The sequence below is a fragment of the Manis pentadactyla genome, chromosome 2 (genome assembly GCF_030020395.1).
Source record: "Manis pentadactyla isolate mManPen7 chromosome 2, mManPen7.hap1, whole genome shotgun sequence".
NCBI classification, from domain to species: Eukaryota; Metazoa; Chordata; class Mammalia; order Pholidota; family Manidae; genus Manis; species Manis pentadactyla.
The window spans coordinates 141,356,236-141,374,159 of NC_080020.1; the positions used below are offsets into that span (position 1 = coordinate 141,356,236).

General features: G+C 62.5%; 1 protein-coding gene across 8 annotated transcripts in view; it reads left to right on the forward strand.

The window, feature by feature from the left end:
• The window catches only part of SLC12A7 (solute carrier family 12 member 7), a 75,864-nt gene that overhangs the window by 32,683 nt on the left and 25,257 nt on the right, over positions 1 to 17,924 (forward strand). For all 8 annotated transcript variants that reach the window (XM_057496813.1, XM_057496803.1, XM_057496808.1 and 5 more), the window contains exons 2-3: positions 16,355 to 16,449; positions 16,828 to 16,950. In XM_057496813.1, coding sequence (XP_057352796.1) covers positions 16,355 to 16,449; positions 16,828 to 16,950 — 218 coding nt within the window. The remainder of the gene's footprint in view (positions 1 to 16,354; positions 16,450 to 16,827; positions 16,951 to 17,924) is intronic.

A 17,924-nucleotide genomic window follows, 5' to 3' on the forward strand; every position in this document is an offset into this window, starting at 1 on the left:
TGAGGCTGGCCCTCCGGGGCTTCCCTGGGCCTGCAGCCCCAGTTCCCCCAGCTGAGACCCTTGTTGCTCACAGGGAGCTCCCCGCAGCTCCAGCTCCCTCTTTCTGGGGTCCTTTCTATGAGTGACGTCATGCTCTGTGGCTCAGCCCACTGCCTCCTCTCCTGCCTCCATCAAGGGGACCTGTGTGCCCCCAGAGCAGTCCTGGGGAGTGTCACTTTGTCCTGCCGGGGTGCATGGCAGGCTGGCCGTCAGGTGGTGGCGAGGGCATCAGCTGGCCTGGCTCAGAGGTCCCGGGGGCACCTGAGCAAGTGTGGCCACTGCCCTCAAGGGGCTGGTGTGCCGGCTGGCTGAGCTGATCGGGAGCTGGGGCATGGGGCTTGGGGAGCAGTGTGGCTCGGGGGTGACAGAGACAGAGCTGCCAGGTTTTTCTCCTACCAGGGAGGGACCCGGAGCAGCAGCTCAGTGGCCGGGTGTCAAGGAGGAAGGAATGTGTCACACTGACTTGGCGGGGTGGGGGGACCAGGCCCACCCTGCTGTCCTGTCCTGACCCGGTGCCCGAGTCAGGGGCTGACACTGTCTCCTTGGGAATCACTGCAGGCCCCTGTGATGTGGTTCAGGGCGACTTGATACCAGATTGGGGGCTTGGCAAACATGCCTCTTGTGCCAGATCTCATCTCTAAAGGCAGAGGAACCGAGAGTAGTTGGATGTATTCCCCTTGCAGTGTGGCTGCCCTGTGTGGGAGTGCAGTGGTCACTTCTCCTCCATGGCCTCACACACCTGGCCTGTCTGCAGAGTCAGGTCCTGTTCTCAGAAATCAAGTGGGGAAGTGGTTTAAGTCCTGCTGAGCCTGTGTATGTGTGTGTGGGGAGCTCATGTCCATGTTGTTGTATGTGTACACATGTGGGAACATGTGTGCATGCTTGCATGCATGTGGGCACGTGTGGGGGGAGCTCATGGGCGTGTTTGTGCATGTATAAGGGCCTGCATGTGTGTGCCTGTGGGCCTGCATTCATGTTTGTGCAGGCCTGTGTGTGTGTGCATGCCTCCGTGTGTTCCAGTGTGTACCCATGCCTGGGTTCCTCTCTGTGTGTACCTGTGCGTGCGTCCCTCCATGTGTACCTATGTGTGCGTTCCTCCGTGTGTATCTGTGTGCCTGTGTGTGCATGTGTGCCTTTGTGTGTGTACCTGTGTGTGTGTGTGCCTCCATGTGCGCCAGTGTGTGTGCACCTGTGCATGTGTGCATGCCTCTGTGTGCGCCGGCATATGTGCATGCATACATGCAGCGGCAAGCAGAGAGGGCTGCAGCGGTCACTGGCATCGGGTCATGCCTTCAGGTGGTGTTGGGCCTCAGTTCTTTCCCTCTCAGCCCCAAGGGACTCCATCCATTCGAGTGGCTGGGGACACAACCTCCGTCTGGGAGACATCTTTGTGTCTGATCTGAAGTCTGTCCCAGCTCAGGTTTCTGTGCTGGGTATGAAGGGCCTGTAGCCTCGTGGCTCCAGCTCTGTGGTCTCTTGTTCTGAAAAGTTCCCAGACCTCCCGGTCCTGATGCTGGTCTGGGGCAGTGTCTGAGCTGGACACCAGCAGGGACTGGTGCTGCTCGGTTCAGGGGGCAGCCACCATGAGTTTGGGTGGGAGGGATGCCTCCAAGGGCCTGGCTCTGAGGGCAGCCCCGGGGGTTCCCTGGGCACTGGTTACTGTAAGCTGCCGTTTGTTCCATGATGGCTGATGAACACCGCCCCCTCCTGCCCCCAGGGCTGGTCCACCACGGTCCTGGGTGCGTAGTGAGCAGCGGTCCCTGCCTCCTTGCTGGGGCTGGGGACTGCAGACAGCACAGTGACAGGCTGCCGTCAGGGTGGCTTCGGAAGGGGATGCTTGTGGATACTGGTGCCGGCAGGGACAGTGGTGAGGAGCTGGGGTGGGCCTTCAGATGTGACCCTGGGCCCTGCCACATGGAGAGCAGGGGCTTCCAGGCCATCCTGGTTGTGACACCCCAGGCTGTGTGACCTCCAGACCACCAGCTTCTCTGGACCGCAGTGTCCCTGCATGGACAGCTAGAACTGCTGTCAGGTCAGCCCACTGCCCACCTGGCACTGTTGTAGGGTGGGCCATGGCCATGAGCGGGCAGCAAGGGACCCCAGAGACAGTCGCCCTGCTCATACAGCCCTGCCCACAGGCAGTTGGGTCCGGGCTGTCCACGTATGTGCCGGGCCTGTCAGTAAGTGTGTCACTGTCACCAACCCCTGTCAGGGATGGGTGAGCAGCCTGCCCCAGGAGTGGAGCCCCTGCGTTGAGAGTGAAACACATGGCCTGTGGGGTGAGCTGGCCCCAGGCAAGGCCGTCACCAGGCAGTGAGTCAGGGTCTGAAGCCACAGGGCACTGAGCTGTGTCAGGGAAGTTCCATACCAGCACCAAGGGGGCCTGCGGGAGTGGGGATGGCCGGGAGCACCTGTGTGTGGGTCCGGGCCATGTGCTGGCTGGGCGCCCACTGCTAGCAGGGAGGGATGGCCCGGATGCTGGTGGGGCATGGACATGCATGGTCCACTGTGCTGTGTCCTAGGCCATGCTAATTCACCCCTCTCTGCCAGCAGCTCTGTGGGGCTGGGTGGGGCCATGGGATTCCCTGCTCACCCTTGACCTGGGACCTGGGAACGGACTGGAGCCACATGGCTCCTCGCTGTCCCTCGGTAGTGGCTCAGCTGAATTTCTGGGTGTTTGCTTCAAGTAAATGACCCCAAATGTCCTCTACTCAGAGGTGTGTGGCAGGCTTACTCTGTGCCTAAGTGGGGTGTGGACAGAGTTCCTGGGGGGCCGGTGGCAGGGGACTGCTGAAAGGGTGATAAGCCTTGTGGCCTAGAGCCAGTTGGGGCTGAGGCCATGTGAGAGCTCGGTGGTGGCTGGCTCTGGGCGTCTCCATTTGCTACAGCTCATAGTGTCACTGACATAGTGTCACTGACCTTGCCACGGGGTGGCTGGAGTACGCCAGAGGCATCTGCCCGGTCAGACCCGCAGGTGAGTGGAGGGCTGTCCTGGCCTCCTGCCCACTGGGGGACCACGCTGTGGAGGGCAGCCTCTGCCTAAGGACTGGGGGGACTGGGGGACTGGGTTGACTTGGGCGCCTGCACCAGGGCCAGGGACCCTGGGCCAGGGCCACGCTCCTGGCTGCTGGGGAAGGCTGCCCCTCACTGCCTGTGCAGGGTGCAGGGCGGGGGCTGTGCTCAGGCCCAAGGCAAATGGGGAGCACTCCAGGGGTCGTGTCCCTGCAGCCAGCGGCCGCCAGGGTCTCCTGTTGCTCCCATATTGAGATGTGAACTTGATGAGGTCCCTGGGCACTGATGTGGGTCTGGAGGGCAAAGTCTGACAGCCACGTTAAGCATTAACTCTGCCTGCATGTCAGGGGCCTGCATTCTGGCGGCATCTGCTGCACGGTCTGGGCGGATGGGATCAGCTGGTGCCCACTGCCACACAGGCGGCAGGGTCTGCAGGCAGCTCTGGGAGCGTGATGCTGGTGGGGCCTCCGAGAGAAGCCCCAGTGGGACCGGGGAATGGACGGCCCTCGGGAATAGGCCAGCCGATCTCCCAGGCAGGGGTTCTGGGCCTGGGGCTGTCCAGGCCGTGGCAGGCAGCTGGCTGTGGGCACGTGCAGGGCCAGGGCTCCCTCGGGAGGATGCTGGGCAGTGATTCTGGGTAGAGACAGTGGAGCACAAAGGGTTAACATCTTTCCTCTATGAAAAAGAGGGGGGGCCTCCCTCAGCCAGATCTGGTCTGTGCAGATAAGCTTGCATCGTTGTTGTCAGCAGGGCTAGCCCAAGAATGAGGTACCCAACACCCATGTGCATGGCTGCTGCCGCCATGTGGGTCCTTGAACCTCCTGCTGGAAGCCCTGGTAAGCAGCCCCTGCCAGGCGGCCCTGTGGCAGGGGTCAGGGTGTCTGGAGGTCCATGACCCTGTCTGGAAGGGTGTAAACTGTGAGCACTGGGTCCTGCCCTGAGTCTTGCCTGGGGCCTGGGGTACCATAGAGCTGGCCGTCCATCTGGCCATCCATGGTGACCTGGCAAGCTGAGTCCAGCTCCCCCTGGGGTTCGTTTCCTCTTTCTGCCTCGGGCGGTGTCTTTTTGAGAAAACAGCTGGGAGGCGGCTGCAGTCTCTGAGTTTCCTGGGGGCAGGGATGGGCTGGGGTGGAGGCGGGGCCGTCATGGTGCAAGCCTTTCCTTCCTGGTCCAGTGTCCCAGGCCTGTCCCGTGCAGGCCTGGCCCTGCTGGGAGGGGGGCAGGGAGCCCAGACCCAAGTCCATTGCTGAGCCGGAGGTGCCGTGGCACCGCCGTTGGGAGCCGCTCTGAGCCGCCCGTGCTGTGTCCCAAGAGAGCCGGTTCAGGCGTGCGCACCACTCACTTGATGGCACAGTGGCCGTGCCCTGACACCATCTGCTGGGAGGGTACCCATATGTGATGAGGGGGAACTCTGTGTGGGACCCAGAGGCCTGACTCCCGCATACACACCTGCCTCTCTTGGCATGTTCCCCCAGGGCAGCCCGAGCGCTCTCATGCCTCGGTCTCTCTTTCCAGCAGCCAGCTTGCCCCAGATGTCTCCTCTGGGCCCATGCATGTGGTTGTGGCGCCTGTGGGTCGGGCTGGTTCCCGGGAGGCAGGAGATAGCCAGTGGGGAGGGGTCCAGTTGGACTGCAATCAGAGGCAGCAAATGCCAGGTTGTTCTTGGGTTTCCTCTTCATCTGAATGGCCACAGCCAGACAGGAGCCTGTGCTGTAAGGAGAGCTGTGTCCCTCACCCACCCACGCTTGCCCACGCTTGCCTGCAGCATGGCTGGCCGGCCCCTCCTCCAGGGCTCGATGGCAGACTGCAGGGCCCTGAGGCAGGAGAGGTCGGGCCAAGAGGACCAGGGCCAGGACCAGAGTCAGGCCCGAGATCAGGGCCGGGCCAGGCCAGGAGCAGGACCTGGACAAGCATCCCCATACCCAGAATATGGGGAGTCCACCAAGGCCACTTCCCACAGCGGCCATCTCACGTGGGGGCATCTTATGAAGCTCTCAAAGCTGTGGTCCCCAGGGATGCCCCATGTGCATGTGTTCATGCATATGTGTGCATGCTTATAAATGCACATGCATGTGTGTCTGCACAAGCGTGTCTGTGTGTGCATGTTTGTACATATGCATGTGTTCTGCCTGCAGGTTTGTGTATACACGTGTATGTGTGTGTTCATGTCTGTGCACATGGGTGTCTTACTCTGCTGCCAGGGCTTCTGGCCACTCCTTGTTGGCACCTCTGGTGGTGCCTGTATGGCTGAGCGCGCTAGTGTGAGCCCTCTGCTGTGAGCACACTGGTGCTCTCCGTCAGCCCCTGGGAGGGCCAGTAAACGGGAGCATGCAGTGTCTTTGCCCGACCTGGGGACTGAGGGCCCCTCCAGCAGGGTAACGTGAGCCTGGTGGAGAGGGAAGCCTCGTCCTGCCTGACGGGTGGCTGAGTTCCTCCCACCAGCGTCCGAGCCTTCCTGACCTTCCTCTGAGTTGCCCACATCCCCGAGGAACCGAGGGCAGGGAGGAGAGGGCTGTGGGGAGCCAGAGGATGTCTGCCCTAGGCCGCACCGTCTCCCAGCGCCAACTGGTCAGCTCACCTGGCGTCACAACGGTGCTGAGGCCATGGAGCTTTAGGTGCTTCCAGAAGCACGGTGTCCCCGTGGGGCAGACTTGAGGAGGGGGTGTACGCGGCCCACCTGCCCCTCCAAGCAGGACTTCCCCCATCCCCGGCCCCCAGCGCTTGGCTCCACAAGGCCAGCCAGATGCTGATGCATCTGGATGTCTCACTGTTTTGGGGGTAATCCTGGTGTTAGGACAGCCGTGCTCCAGCTTGCAGAGAACCCCACACAGGGCGACCTTGGCCTTAAGGGCTTTGTTCTCAGTGGAGGCGCCTGGGTCAGGAGGGCAAGATGGAGTGTGCTCACTGGGGAGACCAGGCGGGGTGGTCATGTGGGAGGGACCAGCCGGCCCTGGAGCTTTAGGTACTTCCGGCCTGCAGGCACCCCACCTGCCTGCAGGCTCCCCCTGCCTCTGGGGGGCAGGGTTTCCTGGGACCCCCATAAGGATCGGTCCTCCCGGAGAACCCACAGGATACAGGTGGCCTGCAGGGCTGCGGGTGTCCCTGCCCACAGGGTTGTGGGTGGTTCTTGCCCCTGAATATCTCCTCCGTTTTCGAAGCAGAATGCATTTCTCTTTTAGCCAGAAACGTGCTGCTGGGAATATGGGTGCTCAGCGTCAAGCCGTTCAGTTCCTCAGCAGAGCTTTCTTCTAAGGCAGGGCCCCCAAGGTCCTCACCGGCCAAGACTGCCTGGCTGCGGGATCTCAGATTCCCTGCTGATCCTGGATGTAAAGCATGGAGGGCACAGGTCAAGGCCCAGGGGTCATTAGTGAACCATTAGCGTTGTGGAACCTAGAAGCGCTTTCCAGCACTTAACCACTTCAAAGAGAACCCGGCCAGTGGGGGGTGGCCGATGGCAGTGCTCTGGGTCCAGCTGGATGGACACACCATGCGGTCCCCAGAGGGACTGCTCGGCTGAAGGGGCCCTGCAGCCCTGGGGGAACAGTGTGCTTCCTCCACTCCTAGATCTCTGGGAAGCGCCTGTGTGACCCACGTCTGGCATCCAATCTGCAGTGGGCAGAGGCCCTCACCTGGTGGCAGGAAGGGGTAAGGGCTGCTGACCTGGCCACCCAGCCAACCATCAGGAAGGTGTCTGGCTCTGAGACCTAGAGCCCGCTCTCTGCCCTCCCTGAAGAACCACGCTGGGAGAGCCGGTGGTGAAATCCCACATGGGATCCCAGAGGAAGAAGGAGTGGGGAGGAATGTCCGGCATGCTTAGAAGGAGGCGATCGTCCTGGAGATAGTGCAGCAAAGGGGGCTGGAACCGGACGAGGACTGAGTACCCTTAGGTCGGAGATGCAGTGCTCTGCATGGGCATGGCGTTCACCCAGTATCTGCAGCCCACTACCAGGGGTGGGCACCAGGCCTTGGCAGGACAGTGTCTGCTGGCCTCAGCTCTGACCCCATGCGCAAGGCCGAGCCCCACTGCCCTGCCCACCCCACAGGGCACTACTGTGCCTGCCCACTGCCAGGCCCCGGGTCCTCCAGGGCTGGAGCCAAGGAGCCCTGTGCCCTGTGCCTGACTGGCCCCCTCCCTGAACATGCTGGTCACTGTAATGCTCACAGACCTCGGAGCTAAGTTCACATTTCATGGGGCCAGAAACGCTGGCATCTCCGGACAGGGTGAGAGGAGCCGGGTTGCCTGCAGGCCCGGGGAGTGTTCGGGTGGGGGGCTCTGGGTCTCCAAGGGGTCAGTTTCGCAGGGTGCTGGTGCTCTCAGACGTCAGGTGGGCAGGGTGGGCAGCCTGTGCAGTGGGGTGCGCGGGCCTGGCGAATGTCTGGATTGGCCGAGTTCAAGCGTTTTGCAATGAGATGACGCGTGGCTTTGGCTAGGCCCGCCCTGTGAGGTCTCCACGCCCCTTCCCGCTGATGATGTTCACCGGAGCCTGGGGTCTCTACCAGCAGAGGGGGCTGCAGCTGCAGCTCTGGTCCCTGGCCTGGTCATCCTGGGCGCACCCTGTCCAGAGCCACACCTCTGGGGTGGGTGGGCTCTGTGTGCATTGTTTCAGAGGTGTTCAGGGTGCTAGTGTGTTACCAGAACTTTCTTCAGACCCCAGAGGGAGACCGTGGGTGTGCAGTCGCTGAGGCTTGGCTGAGCAGCAAAGAGGCCTGATCCATGGAGCCCGGTTCTTGCAGGCGGCTTGGGGCCTCCGGACAATGGGGCCTCTTCAGGGAGGGGGCTTCAGCGGGCGGTTCCTGCCCGCTGTGTGGCGAGGCGGGGCCGAGACGGCCCCCCCAGCTGGGAAGGTGCTGGGTGGGCTGGAGGAAGAGCCAGCACTTCCCCCTTGGCGGTGCTGGGCCTGGGGAGAATCATGTGCGGCCGTGCTTTGGGGAGCCCAGCCTCTGGGCTGCCCGTGGCCTGAGGTGGCTGCCTGCCGTCAGTAGTTTTATTAGGACGCAGCTCTGCTGCTTGTTCACACAGGGCCTGGCGGCTCAGTGTTATGGCAGGACAGCCTCCCTTTGCAGAGAAGACTTGCTAGACCCGAGCACTAGAACATTCCCCCCTTGCTGTCTTCACCTGGACTGCGTGAAGGACCCGCTGGATGTCTTGTTGAAGGCCATGGAATTCACGTGCCTGGCTGTGGAGTTGATGTCTGACCTCTGCTGAGCCTGGACGGCTCCAGTGCCGGACGCCTCCTCCCCTTTGTAATGAATCGGGCGCACCTGCTGCCTCCGTGCACCTGTGGTTTCAAATTCTTGCCCAATCCCTTGGTTATGGTGGGAGCTTCTAACGTGCGCGCAGAGGTCACGCGCTGCCCTGGCCGCCGAGTGCGTTTTCTTGGCCTTGATTCTTACAGATTCTCTTCGTGGTCCCACCAAGGCACAAACCGCCTCTCGTGTGTTCGGAGGGCTTGCGGGTGCTGGGGAGGAGGCGCCACGGTGCGGACGCTGCGAGGGCGGGAGGGCTGCTCAGCCCAGCCCTGCCCAAGCCCTGGAACCCCCTACGCCCTGCCCCTCCCCGCCCGGGCCCCGCCCCTCCTAGGGCCCCGCCCTGGGCCCGCCACGCCCCTTCCATGGCTCCTCCCTTCTCCGGGTCCTGCCCCACGCGCCTCCCCGGGCCCCGCCCCCTCTAGATCCCCGTCACCCCCTCGGCTGCTCTGGCCAGGACTCCCGCACCCGCCCCTGCCCACAGCTTCGGAGACCTTCCCGGCTTTTGATGACGAGGACCGTCGGGAGGAGGGCAGGTGGTGGACTTGTCTGTTTGCTCTACCGGCCTGGGCAGTGGGCTTGGGCGGGGGCTGGACATTCTCCTTCCGGTCTCGCGAGGGACCCTGCTGTGCCCCACTCCCCTGTAAGGTCGCCTCCTCTTCCCACACTGTAGAAGTTGGAGCTTTAAGTTCAGCCTCCCGTGGCACTTTAATTTCTTTTAAATAGTTTTGTGGATTCTCTTAAGCATGGTGACCAATTCACCACTTGCAGTTTGGGGCTCAATAGACTGCACGTTTTGGGGCCCGTCGCGTCGCGCGGGGTGAGTGTCTGAATGTCGAGTGTCCTGGCTTTTGAATGGAGTGGTGGTGCTGTGCTGGGGGCCCGGGGCCCTGAGTGCTGCCCCGGCCCGGGGCCTTGGGGTCATGGGGAGCTCGCCCCGGCTCCCTGCCTACTGCAGGACGCTTTAACATGCATCTCGCAGGCTAGAGAAAAATTGCTGGTGCGACGCCACAGAGCAGCTCACCAGTGTGAGAGCGCATGGAGAGGCCCAGCGGCCTCACGTGGGGCTAATGGCTCCTGCCAGGCATGCCCGGCCTCCCGTGGCCCACACCCCATGCATGAGCTGCCTGGGGCCGCCTGGGGCACACGCACTGACCTCCCAAAGCCTTCCCAGTTGGGGCCAGTGTCCCGGCACATGTGTTTCCACTGTGTGGTTCCCTGGGTGAGGTCTCCCCACTCGGTCCCGGTCGGGAAGCCTCCCATCCTCCCAGGACCACAGGGCCTTAGGTTCTTTCTCTCCCGTGGGATGTCCCCGCAACGCAGCTGTGCCCGCCCCATGCCACCTCCAGCGGGTCTGTGGGGACTCCCTGGCCAGGCCCTTTGTTCCACCACAGATGTCACAGGCTGCAGGGTCCCCGTTTTAAAGCCCGAGGAGGCCGTTTGCTCAGTGCTGGGGGAACCAGCACCAGTGGCCCCAGGGAGCCAGGTGTCCCGGCTCCATCTCTGCACCCCACGTGTCTGGAGGTGCTGTCGCCGTCGCTCCACCATGAGCACCATTGCATGGCTGTGAGAGCGCTCAGCTTGTGCGTGCGGCTTCTGTGACCAGTGGCCTTCGCCCTTTCTGGGCTGTGGCTGCACAAAGGCAGCTGCCTCCATGGTGTGCGGGGAATGCGTTTACAATCTCCTCTGTGAGCCTGAGGCGTGGTGTGGAGGCAGGTCCCAGACAGGTCTACCTTTGGGCAGGGAGAGGGAGAGGAGTGGGCTGGGGACCGCTCGGGGCTAACCTGTGACAGCGCCCTACCCCCAGCACCGACTGAACATCTGCCAGCCTGAGAGCAGCGACGACTGGGTGTGCCTTCCTGCTGCTAGGCTGCAACACCTAATCGGCATGGGGCTGCCCCCCATCACGCAGCCCGGAGAGGCAGCTGGCACAGTGCAGGCACCCCGCATAGTAGGATGCTCGGGCCCAGGAGGCCGCTGCCCCCCAGCACCTGTGCCCCCAGCCTTCCTCTGTCCAGGCTTGTCCTCGACCTCTGCCATCATGAACAGGCACAGATGAAGCAGGTGTGAGTCAGGGTGAGTGGCCTCCCTCAGATGGTGGGTGCCAGCCAGAGAAGCGCCCCTGCCCCCAGAGCTCTGTGGGCCTGGCAGGGTTGTGCCTGGTGTCGTCAGTCCCTGCCTGGAGGAGGTGGCTCTGCCTTCAGGCTGCGTGAGGACCTGCAGGCTATGGGGTCAAGGCTTCCTTCCTTCAAACTTCGATTGTGACCTGTTCTAAGGACACATAAAGAGACATAAACCAGAGTTGGCGTGTATTCAGAGAGCCGCTGGGGCCCCAACAGGCCCCGGCATTATCACCAGTGTCCTCCTTCATGGACGCACAGTGAGGCTGCAGGGAGAAGCATTTGTGTTTTCGAGTGTCTTGACTCCCGCAGCATCAAGGGAGGTGTGCTGTCCCCGAGGCCGACCTGGCCAGGGAGCAGAGTGGGGGTGCCAGCCAGGCCTCCTTCCACCTTCGTGCCCCCACATCTGTGCCTCCCAATGGGTGTTTCTGCCGGCCCAGGAGTGCTTTGGAAAATGTGCCCGATGGACTAAATGACACTCTCAGAAAACGAAGCGGGAGGCACTCTCCTTAAGGGACGGATGGTTGAGATCAGGGTTCACAGCTCTTGGGTAACAGGAGACCATGGGCACGGTTGCTGATGAACTCCGGGAGGTGGGCGCTGTCCTCAAATGGGAAGGAGGTGTGCCCCGCTGTCTGCATTTGTGTGTGCCCATCCCATGCCGTGCGTGCACCGTGAGCTGCTGTGGGAAGCAGTGATGCGTGACTGAAGGCACAGAGGTCCTGACCAGGCTGGTCCTGGCCTTGCTGGCACAGTGTTCACTGGGTTCCCCACGTGCCCCATCCATTCCTGGGGCAGAGCGAGTCCCTGAGTGGCAGCTGACCTGACTGTTTTCTCCTAGCCCCACAGGAGCACATGCTCGGATGAGAAGGTGGGGCAGCTTTAGCCCCCATTTGATGGCACCAGAGCTGCTGGGTGCCCCGGGAGGGACGTGCGTGTCCTTAGGTTATGGACACCCAGTGCTGGTGCATGGCTGTCCCTGCGGCTGGCAGAAGTCTCAGACCTGCAGACAAGTCTCCGTGCCGCCCGCTGTGGGAGCCCGCGGCACCCAGACTGTGCTTTCCAAGCTGAGCTGGGCTCTGTGGCCTGGGTGCACCTCTGGGGACAGGAAGCTGGTGAGGCCAGAGCTGAGCAGCACAGCGGCTGCTTCTCCCCGGGACAGGGAACATGAGGCCCAGTAGCTATGACTTTGCCCAAGGTCACGTGCACAGGGCTGGAACCTGAAACCTGGCCAGGTCCCCTCCCTCCCTCCCTGCCGGACCTGCGTGTACTCTGGCCTGGCCTGGAGAGCTGCCGCCCTTCCTCCGTGAGCACAGTTGGGAGCCTCTGGTGTGGGTCAGCATGGAGCCTTCCTTCCAGAGAAAGGACTCTGAGCAGGAATCCCCTCAAAATGCAAGGACCCCATGTTTAAGCAGAGGGTTTCAGAAATTCCTTTTTTTTTGGAGTGTATTTATTTTTAGACTTAATTTTGACACAGCTTTAGACTTTGGAAAAGTTGTGGTGGGCCCAAAGAATAAAGGATTCCTGTGTTCTCACGCTGCATAAATGACATTTGCCATGTATTTGTCTCCCTCCGCCTCTGTCTGTCAGGTTCTCCTGAACTTTTGAGGGTGGTTGTGTATTTCTTACAAGCATTTTCCTGTGGTGGACCCCAAACCAGGGATCATCACTGACCCGAGGTCCAGCCCAGCAGGTCCTTTGCAGACACTGGGTGGCCCCCGCCCTCCATGGTCCCTTCCCCCTGGAGCAGCCTGCGGCCTGTCCGCCGTGGCCCCACCATCATACGCAGCTGCCTTGCGGGGGCCTCAGGAGCCCACCTTCAGGGTTTCTCAGCCCAGATGTCAACCTTGACCCTTGCTCCATGTCCTTGCCTGCTCTGGGCTGAGTGCCCCAGGGTGCTGTGCGTGGCTGGGTCCACCCCCGTCCTCCACTTGCTAGTCCACATGCTGGCCCTCGGGGTGAGCTGGCGCTCTGGGGGAAGCAGCCTGCTGCCTGTCCTGTGGTCACACGTGTGAGCTGGGTCTTCACTGTGACCGTTGACTGTGATGCTCAGACCGTCTCCAGGCGGCTGTGGAGTCCTGTGCATTGGCCGCTCTGTCCTGGGTGCGTCCCCTGCCCCAGCCTGGAATCGCCACTGCTCCGTGGAGCCCAGAGTCTTAGGGTGGTGTCTGCTGACCCACGTGTTTCTGCTGCTGCCGGACAACCTCAGCAGAGAGCAGGGAAATGTGTGTGTGTGATCCCAGCTCCTGCCCACACGTGCATGTGGATAGAGAGCTCCACCCATGGCAGCCTTCCCCATATCAGTCCCAGCCCCCGCTTGGCTCCTCTAGTTGGGTTTGCACCGTGTGTCCTCAAAAGCACCCACAAAGGAAGCCGCGAGCTGTGTCCCCACACATGGCCACCAGGACGGCGCTAGCTTATGGCGGGCCATCCGCTCGGGCGGTCTGTGCATCCACCCTCCTAAGTTGAGCTTAGCATCACTTGAGAGGTTTTGTCCCGGCATTTGCCGTCTGATACTGTCTTTGCGGTCACTTGACTTACCCCTGAGACACCCAAGTTGTTTCTGTTCCACCCCTTCAGCCTTGTTCTGCTTTTCCTCTGCTAAGTGTGTGAAACATGGGGTCTCAAAGGCTACACAGCAAGGCGTGCCCCACAAGTTGAGTTGAATGCAGGAGAAGACGGGTGCTGCTGGGCTGCCAGGGGCTGGGAGGAGTCAGGGAGGCCTGAGCTGGTGGGTGTGGGGCTGGGCAGGGCCCAGTCGACTGAGTCAGGGTGAGAGGAGCCGGGTTGTGGTAGTCCTGGGTGCCTGGCCAGCTCCCTATTTCTCTCCTTAGTCAGGGGACAGGGCCACATCCTCAAGGTACCATGGGGGCAGATTGGTGGACACCCCTGCCTGAACACCAGGGGCTGGTGACCCTTCCATCTTTTGGGGGTTCTGTTGGTCCAACAGTGACGGGGTCACCGCCAGGACCTGCCTTGAGCAGGTGACCCTGCTGTGTCACACTCACCAGGGGTCCTGGGGCACCCTGGTGGCCTGAGAAAAGCCACTTTTGGGGAGCCTCTTCCTCGTATTCTCACTTGAGATCCCTCTGGCGTGGGGTCAGGTTGGTACACAGAGCCCAGCAGTGCGGCAGGAGGTGGCTGGCCTGCGTGGGGCTGGGAGGTCCAGGGCAGGCTGGGTGGACGGGGCGGAGGTCTGCTGGGCGTCTCCCTCATGCCCCTGCTCTGGTGGCCTTTGACTGAACGTCATGGCAGTGTGATACCTGGCGGAGGCCCAGTGGTGGGCCTCCTAGGTAGGTGAGGTGGTAGGGACACAGGGGTGCAGGCAGAGTGGTGGGCCCCATTCCCGGGCCCCTGTGCTCCTGCTGGTGGCTTTGGGGACGGCATTGCCACCCCCGACCAGATGGGACAGGGCAGGGCTCCGAATCACCAAGGGGTTGCTGACCTGGGCGATGTCATTACGAGTTTTCCATCCGTTTTGAATTTAGGGTGGCAGATCAGGCCCTTCATTTCGGGACCCGTCTGTGAGCTCGCCAGCTGAATCCGGGCCTGTGCGCTGTGCTCCTCCGTGACCCGGTCACCCTGAGGGCTGGTTTGCCCAAGTCTGTGACCGGGGGCCTGACAGGTCCGAAAGGGCCCCAAGGGCAGTGCTCACATTGGGCCCCAGGTTGCACCTCACGGGGCTGTGCTCCAGGCTGATGGGGTTACTGGTCAGACGCCTGTGGTCCTGCAGGTTCTGGGCCCCGGAACTCCGCTGCTGTCCAGGCAAAGCCAGCAGATGGCATTGTGAGGGCCTGGCCCTGGGGGCCCCTCCAGGTCCTGGTGGTTCCGGGCTGTCGGCTGGCACAGTGCAGGCCCTCTGAGACATCGCCCTTGGCTCCGAAGGACCTGCTGGGCCTCACAGGTGCCGCACTGGGCTTCTCCTACCTGACCCTGTAGGTAGCTGGCCTTGCCAGGCCCCAGCACCGCTCTGCTCTGGGGGACCCCAGTGGCTGCGACCCTGCCGCACGGGACGTGCCACCTGCTGTTCTAGCACACCGTGGACGTCACTTCCTGTCGGCTGTAGCCCTGTATTTTTAAATAGGATCACAGACTTGCTGTGAACTGAACCATAATTTGAGGCCCAATTCCTGCCTATGGACGGCTTGGCCGTTTCATTTAACCCTATAAAGTGCTGTACGATGTGTCTGAAAGCATCTGGTTAAAGGTCAGGACTTGGCAGGCATGGCCGTGCCAGCTAAAACCCTGTGCCTACACCAGAGCCCCTGCCCCACTGGGCCCCCAGACTGACTCTGCCCTGCTGGCCCCCGTTCCCTTGCCCAAGGGGTGAGGCGGGAGTGGCATTGTTTTGCTCTGGACACATGGCGTGAGGCTGGTAGTCTGTGTGTGCTGGGCACTTTCATTCTTACAGCACCTGCTGTATGCTTAGGGAAGTAGGTGAGGGGTGGCCACCCCTTCTTCGCTGGCCAGGGGCCAGGGTGTGACCCCTGCCCTCACTGAGGCCACCTTTGTGCCTCATTCCCAGTGCTGCTGGCGGGAGAGGGTGGCGAGCCCCACCACGTCCATGCCCTTGTGGGGTGGGGTGCAGGGTCCCGTGCGCTGCAGCTCTTGCAGCCCTGGCTGTACATGGGGTTTTCTGCATCCTGTGTTCTTCCAAAGCAGCCAGTTGTGTATCTTACTGCTGACTTGGCCTTTGGTTTAGGACAGGAGGCCCCTGGCCCCAGGCCATGCTGAGTGGTGGGGAAGGAAGCACCCCGTGTTGATGCTTCTTGGCACCTACTCCATCTGCAACCTCTTGGGGTGTACTTGCACCAGGACACCCTCCCTCTGGCCCCTGGTGCCCAGGCTGCTGACCACCCCCGGCCCTCTCGGCAAACAGGAGTCAAGGTGTCGGTTCCAGTGCCTGGGGCCTTGTGCAGGGTGATGTGGCCACGAGGCGTGGTCCCCACAAGGCATGGGCCTCCCTGTGGTCAGGCCGTGGTCCAGGGGATGGGTGAGCTGTCCTGTGGACGGTCCTGCATGTTGCAAGGAGTCCCCGAGGCCTCCCGCCTGGGTCTCACCGCCAGGGGCAGTGCTCACCTTGGTGCTGGGCATGCACAGCTGGTGGGTCCTGCCTGCGGGGGCCCCGGGATGACCCAGGCCTGAGGGGAGACGCGGGGTCTTGCCGGCACTGCCCTTCCCCGCCTGGGTCCTCACCCTCCTGCATGTTTGCCGAGGCCACGCTGCGTGGGCTCGGCTCGCACTGCATGCCTGCCTCTCGCCCCTCTGAGTGGCGGCCCCTGACCCCCACCTGTTGCTCCAGGATGGTGTGGCCCCCAAGTACCTGCCCCCTGTGCCCCCGTGTTCCCACGGCACCCTTAAGGTGGTCGTACTGAGTCCTGTCCTAGGATGCAGGGAAACTGAGGCAGGGAGGACCAGGCTGTGAACCCAGCAGCAGCTCTTGACCCCGGAGTCACTCACCTGGATGGCCTTGGGGTGGCTTGGGCAGCTGGTGGGGTGGATGGGGTGAGCGACCCTGCCTTGGAGTCCAGGCCGAGTATGGCAGCCCGGTGGCCAGTGGCAGCAGCTGATGGTCCCCAGGAGTGGGCAGCGTCTCCGTCCCATGATGCGGGCGTGTCTCGTGCTCACGTGGCCGCCATGTGGGGTTCGTGCCGGGGCCAGGGGGGTGTCCCACTTCTGACCCCAGTGTCTAGGGCTGGGCACCAGGACCCTGGTGGGCTTCGCTGGCTCGGGGTCCGGGCACAGTGACGTCCATGGGCGGCGTGCGTGTCTGTGGTCTGAGGACTGTGGCCGTGTGGCCTCTGCGCTGCCCTATGTGGCGTGGCCATGGGGCCCGTGTTCCACCGGGAGGCCTTTCTTGGGGACGGCAGATGCCCCGTGGCTCTGACTCCCTGGTGTCCGCTCCCCTGGGAACTGACCAGGCCGTCTCCCCACAGGCGATGGGGTTCCTCGGGAGAGCAGCCCCTTCATGCACAGCGTGGACGAGGACTCGGAGAGCGGCTTTGAAGGGAGAAACATGGCGCTCTTTGAGGTGAGTGGTGCCTTCTGCAGACAGCAGGACGAGGTTAGAGGCCGTGGCCACAGAACCCCTAGTCCCGGAGGAAGCACAGAGTCCGGGCAGGGCTGCCCGCCTGACTGGACAGCATCTGGGAGGAGGCCCCATGGCCAGAACCTTCCTGTGAGGGCCTGGGGGCCCCTCAGAGGGGCTGGGTCCAGAGGCATCTGGGAACCCGCCCCCTGGCTGGGTGTGTGGCCTGGGGCCCCTGATCCCCAACTTCGGCCCCCAGTCACCACATCCCCTCTGAGGGCTTCAGGCTGAGGCAGAGCCCGGAAGTAGGCCGACTGGACCATTCACCTGGGGTGTCTTGGGGGGACTGGGTCACTAATTCCACGTCTCGGTCCCAAACAGGAGGAGATGGACAGCAACCCCATGGTCTCCTCCCTGCTCAACAAGCTGGCCAACTACACCAACCTGAGCCAGGGCGTGGTGGAGCATGAGGAAGCCGAGGAGAGCCGGCGGCGCGAGGCCAAGGTGTGCAGCGGCCCTGCCCCTGCCCGTGCCCCCCACCACCCGCCACGCCTGGGCTGGGCTGTGGCTCCAGGAGCGAGCACCCCGCGTGTGCGTGGACACGTCCTCTCTGTTTGCAGCCTTTGGGTGATTCTCGTTTCCTCTCACTTCCTCCGTTTTGTATGTTTTCTTCCATCTGTCTGTCTTTAAGATCTAAGATACAACAAAAATTTTGAAAATCACCCTCTAAGTGCAGGCCTGACCTCTGAAATCTGGGGCCACCCTTCTCTCTCTTCCGTCCCCCCAACCTCGGCAGCAGCGCCGCCCTTCTGAGTCTCAGCTCCTCCCCGTGTGGCGAGTGCAGATGGCTCAGGTGGCGGGCAGGGCCGCTTTGCTGACCTGAAGGGTGGTCCTCACTCGGGGCTCAGGAAACACTCCTGGGAGGAGGGTGAGCGGGCCAGGCCCACAGGGCAGAGAGGATGGTGGTGTGGGGCCAGAGCTCCTGCCCTAGGCACGCAGGGCCAGGCCTTGTCTGTGGGGTTCCCGCCAGCTGGACGTGACAGCTGAGCGCCCCCTGCAGCATGTGGGCAGTGGCAGAGCGGGTGTCCCGATGACCGCATCCCTGCACTCTCCCTTCCCCCCCCTGTCCGCCCTGCCGCCACAGTGCAGAGTCCCGCGTCCATATGGCGTGTCTTGCTCCCAAGCACCCGTGTCCAGTCTGGCCCCTTGGGCCCCAGCCAGGGCCTTTTCTGTGTCCTTCCTCTCATGGAGGACTCGGGACCAGTGCCCACCTCCGGGACACTGAGGACCTGGCTCTGTGTTTGAGAGGATGTCCTTGTTCAGGATTGAACTGGATGGGGGATGTGGGGACCTGGGGTGTGAGGCCATGGCCTCTTTGGGACGGCCTGGTGAGGACCCCCTCTAGTCCCATGGAGTCCCAGGTGGCACTGGTGGGGGTCACAGCTGTAGGACACTGTCCGAGTCCTGGCTCTGGATGA